Source organism: Branchiostoma floridae, chromosome 3 (assembly GCF_000003815.2).
Source record: "Branchiostoma floridae strain S238N-H82 chromosome 3, Bfl_VNyyK, whole genome shotgun sequence".
NCBI lineage: Eukaryota > Metazoa > Chordata > Leptocardii > Amphioxiformes > Branchiostomatidae > Branchiostoma > Branchiostoma floridae.
The window spans coordinates 19,221,345-19,231,309 of record NC_049981.1 but is presented as its reverse complement, the minus strand read 5'-3'; the positions used below and the strand labels follow the sequence as shown (position 1 = coordinate 19,231,309).

Genomic DNA, 9,965 nt, shown 5'->3' with positions numbered 1-9,965 from the left:
CTGTTATGACATTGAAAATGCCTCTGAAAACATTGTGGTCCCGATATATGCCATGCTATGACATTTCCACTGGATCTGCTGACACATTCCCCTTGCGATATCAGGACTGCTGGCTCCTCACTCGACTAGGTGGCGGCCCGATAATAAAAACGAATTTTACAATTGAAAACACGGCCGAAACACCCGAATGACAGATTAAAAATTGTACTTTCCCCCGTGGCGCCCTCAAATATGAACGCACATGCCCGGATGTAAAACGGATCGCGCCGCTTTTGCGTTCATGATACAAATTCGCAATTCCGGATAAGGAAGAAACCGTTTCAATACTACCTCGCGAGGTGGTTCCGAACAAACCGTTTCCTATCGCTTCAGATCCGTTTCGGACCGTCCATGATGACAAAACTTATCCGTTTCAGCTGGCCTAACCGATAGTAACCGATAGAACCGTTTCATTTTTTGTATCATGAACGGGGCCTAAATCTCTTTCCGTCTCTGTCTCTTCTCTACGTACATCCTTATTCATATATCTCCCTAGCTCTTTCTCGCTCTCTGTCTTCTCTCTCTCCCTTTCTTAGCTCTGCTTATCTGCCCCCTTTCCGTTTATCTGTCTCTCTGTCTCCCCTCTCTAGCGGCTCTCACTTTCTGTCTGCGCTCTCTTCCTGTCTGCTTACCTCTCTCTCCCTCTCTAGCTCTCTGTCTCAGTCCTCTCCTCGCTCCCTAGCTGTTATCCCTCTTCCACTGTAGCTCTCTCTCACCTTTTGTCAATTTCACTGGGTGATGTCTTCTAATGCTATATCAAACTTTTCAGCCTTGTCGGAGGCGCGGAAATGTTAGGTAGAGTACATGATTGCATTGAAAGTACCTTCCGGCTTTCCCAAATAACACAGGGACACTTACTGTGGTTGACACAGAGGAAATCGTTTTCACTTTCAGAGAGGAAGAGCGAAAGTGTTCCGTACTTCTATCTCGCGCTATATTACGAGTACGTAAACAGCACAATCGAGAAACATCATGGAACAGTAGATCTAGACGGCGAACTTAAAATGAAGACAGCAGCACGGCATGACAATGGTGCACTGTGGACAGTGGGAATCGCAGAAAAGTGAACACTTGCGAAAGAGAGAAATAACATTGTAAACGTTGCGAAAGTAATCATCAGCATCAAGAAATGATATGATCTAAATAAAATAGCTGTCCGCAAGACGTCATCATTGCCACCTGTCCACACGTGCGGTATACGCTATGTGATTGGCCAATCAGAGCCGGCCTTTAACCATTAGAAAGCCTTTTTATTGGAATGATATGATGTTGGTATGAAAGCTATTGATTACCGAATTCATGCTTTTGAGCCATATGTATATGTACTTTACTCATGAGTATGTGTGTGTTTCGCGCGCGCGCGCGCGTGTGTGTATGGGTGTGTCAATGTGAGAGAGTGAGTAAGAGAGAGAGAGAGAGAGAGGACGTGCTTGCAAACGTGTCCGCACGTGTGAGTGACTGTTCAAAGTTCACTTCCTTCGTTTCCTCGTGTAGACCTAATCCTCTAAGCTGAAAGTAATCGTTGGGGCGGTAGGGCATCAACCGAAGTGCGGGGCAGATGATGAGGAACGGTAAACTGCGCTCGCCCACGGCTCGCCTCTTGGCCATTTGCCAAACATCGGAGAAGTGGAGCGACCTTCGGAGAGGCTCATTCTACATTCAGCAGGGAGTACTACACAAGAGGCTATGCCTAAGATACTTGATATACGCTGTAGATCACTGTTTCAGATTTGAACATTAACCGCTGATGGATGCTCGGCGTAGCCATTAGGAAGGCGGCAGCTTATAGCGCCCTGCGTTAACGTCATGCCAGAACGTCAGACCATCCGCAAAGGCCGCGGCGTCAGATGAGTCCTTCAAAATGAGTTGAGTCACTTCAATCAAAATCTACAAAAAAAAAAGGGAAATTAAGAATCCCCATCTTCCAATCTTATTTTGGGGGGACGTAATCGGAAACGCATCATTAATTTCCCTAGACGTTTTCCCAACAATGGAGCGCCAGGCCTCCACACAGGCGGTGATGTCAGCAGCACGGTACCTACCGAAATGTGTTGGTTCATCATGCAAATCGTAACGGCGGCGTGGTGCTGACTTATCGCTCTCGTAATATCGCGAGACTTTCGGTGAGTTCAGCACCTGCCATTTGGGCTTCTCGTCCCTTTCCTGAGTAACTGAAGGCATCTATCTATAAGCCACAATTACAGGAACCCAAACCGCAAGGCTCTGTCCCGGGATCAGACGTAACGGCATTCCTCCGATCACCTATCGATTTTTTCCCGGGTCTACTGAATGGCTGTTTTCCTCGAACATTAGAAAAATCAGGTGTCCCTCTGGGCCGGTTTGCCTTTGCTCACTCAACCACGCCGTTGCATAATGATGCAGATGGACACCAATAAAATCGCGCCAAACGCTAGTCCCATTACCGAGCCTACCTCATTATGACAGGCAGGAGTTAGTAATGTTGTGTTTCCGAGTAAGGTGATGAGCATATCAGATTCAGTAGGTAGGGCCAGGATTCTCTCTTTCTCTTCTTTCGGCCGAAGTGATCAAACAAATTGTAAAACTGAATTGCATCAGGATAATAATATTTTGTATATAATCTTCACAAACATACAAACGTATTTTCTACATCAGATATACATTGGACAAGCAGAAGTGAAGAAAGAGGTACCATGTTTGGTATACACTCTTACATCAAATGTCCACAGCCTTAATTTGTTCACAGTGTAAAATACAGGAATTTCATCAGATGTCAGATCGACAGCGGTCGTCCAAATAAGGCTAGGGTCGGCAGGTTTTTGAGGGTCGCTCGACTAACCGAAAACACAGGAATGTCTTTCCTAAGCCTTATTGGCTGACAGATCCCTCCCAGTGCCTACGGTCGACCTTGATCTCTATCCCACATGCATATTCCTTGGCCCTTCATCGTGTGATGCAAAGTGCGTGAAGTTACAGTATTCTTTGTCGTTTTTTGGGTGTTGGTTCTGTCACGATCTAATAGCACAAAAAATGTTAAATTTGCACTTTCACCTATACCACTAATCATCAACATACAATTGTCCTTTTCTTCGTCAGATTCGGTTGTCCTAGCCGTCATATGCTTAACCTTGACATTGACAGTGAAGGTCACAAAGATAAGACGATAGATTTTCTCACCGGATGCTACTACAAGGCCCAACCATATAACACGTCACTAGGTATTCTCACCCTCAACACCATATATTCCAACCTTAGACTTAATGAGACGAAAGCTATCTCCAATGTATACCTACCCCTAGCCTCCTCGCACATTTCGAGGTCATTATTTTTGGAGGGGTTAGGGGGAGCGCTGATTTGTGATTTTGAGCTAGCCCAAGTCCAGGCTTTGAACTTTGCAACCCGCCTACCGAAGAACGCGAGGCATTTAGACAGAACACAACCCTGAAACGTGCCACTAAGCCTAACCTAGCCCGTCATAGACTGATATAGAGAAGTTGAAAAACACCGGGCTGTGCTTTTCTACTCCCTCTCCCAGTCTTTACAGGTCCACAACTCCACAGTTGTCCACCCCAGGTGTACTACCAGGTTGTCACGGTGCCAAGTACGATGTAAGACGCAAAAGCCTTTGACTGATGTACAAATGGACTTTGTTCACACGCACCTCGGGCCACGTACTTCCCTCACTGCGCCTCGTGGCCGGTCGCCCCCATTTCTAGCTCTTATATAGGTACATCTGCTTGTGTTGAAGTGTTGGTGAGGGAAACACTAGCCAGTCAGAAACAGTGTGCTGTCCATGGTACTGAAGTCTTCGAGAGGGAAACACTAGCCAGTCAGAAACAGTGTGCTGCCCATGGTACTGAAGTGTTGGTGAGGGAAACACTAGCCAGTCAGAAACAGTGCTGTCCACAGGACAGAAGCGTTGGCAAGTAAACGATAATGCCCTATCCATAGTACTAAAGTGTGGTTAAAGGAAGCAACAGTTTGTTGCCCATAGTACTGAAGTTTTGGTGTGGGGACAGAAGCCTGTCAGAAACCGTGTTCAGTGTCCATAGCGCTGAAACATATCGGAAAGTAATGAGAACTGCCACGCGTACTGAAACTAACGAAGCTTCTATCTAACGTTGAAACGTTTACACACGTTATGATGTTTGGAATATGCTGCGCAACTATCCCTAACAGACACGCGTATGGGAACAGAACTGGGCTAGGCACGCGTTTTGACATGAATTCCACGTGACGTCATCAACGCGACACGTTTTCCGCAAGTAGCCAAACTAAGAGTAGTGCTCGATCTGAAGAGTGCTATACCCTCTGGTTTCATACGTTTTAGCACAATTTGGTTGAGTCGGTGACAAAAGCTTGAAAGACAAAGCGTTTGTGCGTTTTACTCCACAACAATCAAAGCAAATTGGACAATTATCGTCCAATTTATTGAAAACGTGACTTACCTTAAAAATGCTCGGACAGAGCAAAATTTGTAACCCATGGCGAGAAATATCAGTTCATGGTCTGTGAGTGTTTCTCTGTCTGAACAAAAACAACATCGTACACTCTGTATTAGAACTAGCTTTGCTTACACCATGACATGAGGATACGATCAGACCGAAAGTACGTGTACTACAATAATCAGTAGCGCACGACAACTGGTAGCACTGCGTTATGTTTCTTTGGTGTATTTTTGGCTAGTCTACGCATACCAGTCATTCAAGTACAGTATAAAACTGGTTATAGTTAAGGAAATCAGCATCCCAGTTTGTTTATTGGCTAATCACGATTGGCTTTTGACAGATCCAGTTGATAAACAAGAATTTATACTTTCCACTTTTTCCCTCTACGTTCAGATTTAGGCCAACTGACTTGATTAAGTGGATGGCATCCCCGAAAGAATTGCGACCATAGACAGTATCATGATTTCATTGTTTTGTTGAATGTATGTCTATGTCTATGTTACTTTGCTGTGGCCCATTGGTGGCAGAGAGCAAATAAAGATCACTCAAAAAAAAAAAAAATCATACAAAGAAGCTGCAAAATATTTTCGGTCATTTACCCTCCTGAAGAATTAAATTTCACAATGAAGTTTCTTTGCCTAACTTGTTTTTGGCATTAATTTTCGGGTCCCACTGAATGTCATCCTTATAATTAAATCAGTATGGCCTAATCATGGAGCAAGTCGAGATATTTCTGCAGGAGTGTCGGCAGCTTGAGTTGATAAACGCCCCCTGGCAGTACTCCGTTGTCCTGCAGAAGCTTTCTGATGAGACACCTGCAGAGGTGTTTGAGCTCGCAGGGGTTGGTGCACCTGTTCCGGGGCACCCAAGAGTTCCACCGGGCGTGCGGCACGGCTAGCAGGTCCGGCTCCGAGTCGCTGTCCGAGTCGCTCGGGTCATGGAAGGACGGGATCTGTAGCGGGATCTTCGGCATGGCTCGGCAGTAGATCCGTAGGCAGCGCCGGACACGGGAGGCACAGTCATCACGACCCTTCAGAAATACAGAGATGCTAGAATACATGATGTACTTTTGACCTCTATGCAACATTTTCTTCTATAATGGCAGTTTACATTGTTATTTTTCGTTATCACACGTATTGGGAAGTGTGCGTGCCCAATGTGGTAGCCATAACTGTAGCTGTCAACTTGGTAAATAACACCGCACTACTACTACACACGTCTACTACACACGTGTACCTCTTGAATACAGAAATAAAGGACTTCTTGGCTGTGATACCACGTTTTGTTGCCAGCTTCAATTGTTTTAACGTTCATGGTGTCTATTTTGAAAATCTAATGTTAGATATCTAGTTTTTTCTACACATCTTGTTTTTTTCGCCCTCTCTCTTAAATTTTTTAGTCCGCAGATGATGTCATTCATAACATATACTTGCTGTCACCTAACCTTGTACACGTCCCAGCACATAGCGAGGAAGAGGTACTCCACTGGGCACCGCCGACCGAAGCGGGGTGATCCGCGGTCCGGGTCCGCACCGTGCCGGAGGAGCAAGGCGATCAGCTTCGGGTGGGTACAAAAGGAGGCAAGGTGCAAGTAGCTGAACTCCCAAGGTGACTCTAACTGATTGACCAGTCGTAGCCTCTCACCCAATCTGTCATCAAACCAGGTGTTCGCCGCCACCCCTACGAAGTACTTGAACTTCTTCTGAAGTTGCCTGAGGTACCAGCGCGTCAGGAGGCCCAGATTATACCCATTAGTCTTGTCGTTGATGACGCGAATCAGACGCGAAATCGTATTCTCGTCGCTATGGAGAACGTCGAACGTCAGAACCCGCTTGACCAATGGGTTGTTTTGATCCAATTGAAATTTCCAGCAACAGCAGCAGGCCTGTTTGAGGAGGTCGGAGTACTTGGAGTGGAGGTAGGTACGCGGACCGACCGGGCCGTCTCTTCGTTCCGCAAGCAAAATGACTTTTTCCTCCTCAAACATTGCCAAAATGCGGTTGATGACGTCTTCTGTCTCATCCTGCGAGCGGACGCTCAAGTAGCCGAAGAGAATGGGAACCTCGCCATACTCATGTGAAAAGTATTGCAGTTTCAGTGTTTCCGTCTGGATCTCTTCCAGTACAGTTCCACGTGCTCGTCTCAGGGGTACGGGCTCTTGGAAAGTGTAGTTCGCCTTTACCTCTGTACTTTGCATCATACTAAAAATCTGCGCTAAGGTGTTCTAGAACCTAACGTTAGAGTTTTGCAGCAAAGACCTTTCTGACAGAATGAGATAAAAAATGGCAGAAAGGTGTTCCAGGTTTATGACGTGTTCTGACGTTACGACCAGCAGTCTGTAGGCCTAAGAGGCAACAATGACGTTGCCTTGACAACCAACGTCAACAGGTATTGTTTATTAGCCTCAGTCTTCTGGGTGCGGCCGGTGTTCGCTGATTTTGAGATTTTTAATCTCGCTTGTAGTAGCCCGCCCAGCATCCGACCGGACTCCTAGCGGAGAGGGCCAGTTATAACCCTAGACAGCAGAGTCCTCCTTGGTTACACCAAGGATACAGACTAGGAGCTTTTATGGCTGCGTCATCGAACTTTTCTGGGAATCAAAAAATCAACGCCGAACCACCCAAAGGGTCTGCAAAGGAGGCTAGTTGTTTGTCTCAAGAGATGTTTTCACAAGTGCTTGTTTGTTTGTTGGTCGAATGTTGGATCTGGTAGTCGTTTGCTGTGCAGTATACATGTAGTTCTGTCCCCTAAAATAAACATTTCACATTAATCATTATATGGTCTGTTCGGGGTTGTGAATTCAAGATAAGAACAAGCAGTAGTCATGACTTCAAATACCAGAGTTACCAACCTAGGATTGATATGTTGAAAAAAAAAATTGTATTTTCCCAGAACTATCGTAGAGTGGAATTTGTTATCACCAAGCACAATAGGGATATCTTCACTGGATAATTCTATAGAACACTTATAGAAACTGAGATGTCACCATATGTAGAAGATCTTCAAATTTGGTACTTTTTAGGCAAATCTGTTGGTCTGAGTTTTCCAACTATGCCACTGGACTATAAAAAGAATGAGGTGCCTATTCTGTCGCATTGTGCTAGTAACATTTTATGGTTGAATTGCTAGTGGACCACAATCAACTAATTTTCTGATAAAGGTGACTGCAATGCACACACTAAGCCACAGGAGGCGCTGCAAGCACAACGGGTCCATGACTGTTATTGCAGGGAGGGAGTCATGGTGGATAAAAGGATCACGTGGCCCTTATCCTCAACTTCTCTTCGATCATAGCAAGTCCCATGTTAGCCTCCAACGCAGGCCTTCTATGTGCGGATGGCATTAATTCTTTGAGGGAGCGCTGATTTGCAATTTTCAAGAGGGCCACTTGCCCAAATAACGGGGTAGCTTGATGCTGAAGGCGGACCGTCCAGACAGGCAGAGTCAATAAATAATGGTTTCCAGTTCTCAGGGATATTAAATGTGCTTTCAACATAACACATATCCCTGGACATTTATCATAACGATGTGGCAGACCGTTAAGCTTCAGTTATCACAACTATTGGACTTACGACACATTTCACGGGAAGACCTAGGTGGGTGTCCAGAGTCATTCCTCTAATTTCAGTAGAAGATGATGATGGTGACCTTAGAATGTCTTTGAAGCAGGCTTGCTCCATATGATGTCCTTGCTTCTTGTGGGAACACCTTCATGTATCATATATTATTTATCAGGTCTTGTGATGAAGGCAATCTATTGCCCTGTATCTTTGTTATATAGACTATTGTAGGATCTCTACGCAGTGTCATCAAAAAAACTCATCATCAAGGCCATGATTTGATTTTATAGATGACATCCTCTGGGGACCTCAAGACTGATGCGAGTGTGGGAATAAACAAAAAGTTAGACTGAAAAAACAGTTGCCTTTATCATAAAAATCTAAGTGGTTAGAAGGGTTGAACAAATGTCTTAACATACAGGATATGGTATGCTGGACGTCCGGACAATAGATTCTTAATCTTTGTTCTTTCACAGCTTCTTTGACCTTGGAATTGACCTAGGCATTTTCCGATAATTGTTCTTGCAATCTAAGTTATGCATTTGCTTATTTTGCAGCTGCTTTCCACAATTTACAGTTCAGTTGAAAATTGTTTGGGGGAAATAGCTGAAACTTGGTGTGCACGCTGATGTCATTGATATAATAATATCCACATGCCCTGCAGACTTGATACACATGTACCGTTTATCAGATATAAGTCTCAATGTACATCCCAAACACACTGGACTGTACATGTGCTTGCCTCCATTTAAGGCTGAATGAGTGGTAGAGATTGGCAAATAATTTACCAAAGAAGCCAGCCAGAGAATTTGGCTAGCACTTTTATGGTAACAAAGAAGAAATGCACACATGCATCATCATACTTAGGGCCGGGGCGTATTCTGTGTGAGATTGCTGTACAATCGTAAACTGAGGGCATTCTTAGGATAGTCGGATAGGAAAGTGTTGCACAATATATTCTCCAAGCCGAAGTTTCAGTAGCCAGGATTTCTTACGGCTGAAGCAAGCCTGAAGGTTACATAAAGCTCCTTGCCTGAAGGAAGGTGTCCTCGCTAGAAATCTACTGGTTGTATCAGTGCTGGGAGAACAGTTTTGTCACGGAAAAGATGTTAGATCATTGTTAATTTTGTAACATCCTACTTAGAAAGTCTACATGAAATTGAAAATATTGTACAACAACCTAAAATGACCGTGACTGTGTCGTTACACACACTGTATCACGACTGCCATGCCATGATTAGACACAAAAATTCTTCCTTTCTTTCAAATAACACATACCAGATCTGCATCAAAATTTACTGACTCATAATAAATCATTTTGTCAGGAATGTGTGTATTGCGTGGGTTCATATACCTCCTGTATCAAAGTCCATGGCACTGAACAAATGCACCACTTACCAGTAATGAGTCAACATTGAAATACACTGTCTAGACAAACTGGAGTGCCCAGCGGTGGAGAATAACTATCTAAAATTCAGGTGTCAGGATTATATTGTAGAAACGGGAAAAAATAATGCTGCTGCTTCCCCTCTGAACTGTAGGCTTGTCCGAACCATTGTTTCTTCATTTAATATAAGCTCAAATGTAGCCTCCATAGCAGGCTCTCCAGGAACTTTTGCTGGCCATTTCTTTTTGTACTGGGTTGCTGGCCTTTTCTGACGGCCGGCAGTCAGAAAAGGCCAGCAATCAGCGATCCAGTACAAAAAGAAATGGCCAGCAAAAGTGTATTATGAGCCAAAAAAGGTCCTAGAGAGCCTGCTGTGGAGGCTAATCAAATGGACCTGCAGGCCTGGCAGCTTTTCATTGGGGTCATGAGGGAAGGGGTCCCCCTGGTAAGATGAGACAATATGGTAAAGATACAGATTTCACTTTCATTGCTTAGCTATTACTCATAGATTGTAACTGTCTCTTGAATAACAGCCATGGCTAATTAGGTTGA

The 9,965-nt window shown here is 44.5% G+C and overlaps 1 protein-coding gene across 1 annotated transcript; it reads right to left on the bottom strand.

The window, feature by feature from the left end:
- Window positions 1-3,648: 3,648 nt before the first annotated feature.
- LOC118412552 lies at window positions 3,649-7,298 on the bottom strand. The gene is made up of 2 exons (XM_035815473.1): window positions 5,911-7,298; window positions 3,649-5,496 (listed from the first exon to the last, which is right to left on the bottom strand). The coding sequence occupies exons 1-2, from the start codon at window positions 6,664-6,666 to the stop codon at window positions 5,173-5,175; spliced, it is 1,080 nt and encodes a 359-aa protein (XP_035671366.1). The 5' UTR covers window positions 6,667-7,298; the 3' UTR covers window positions 3,649-5,172.
- Between the last annotated feature and the right edge of the window lie 2,667 nt (window positions 7,299-9,965).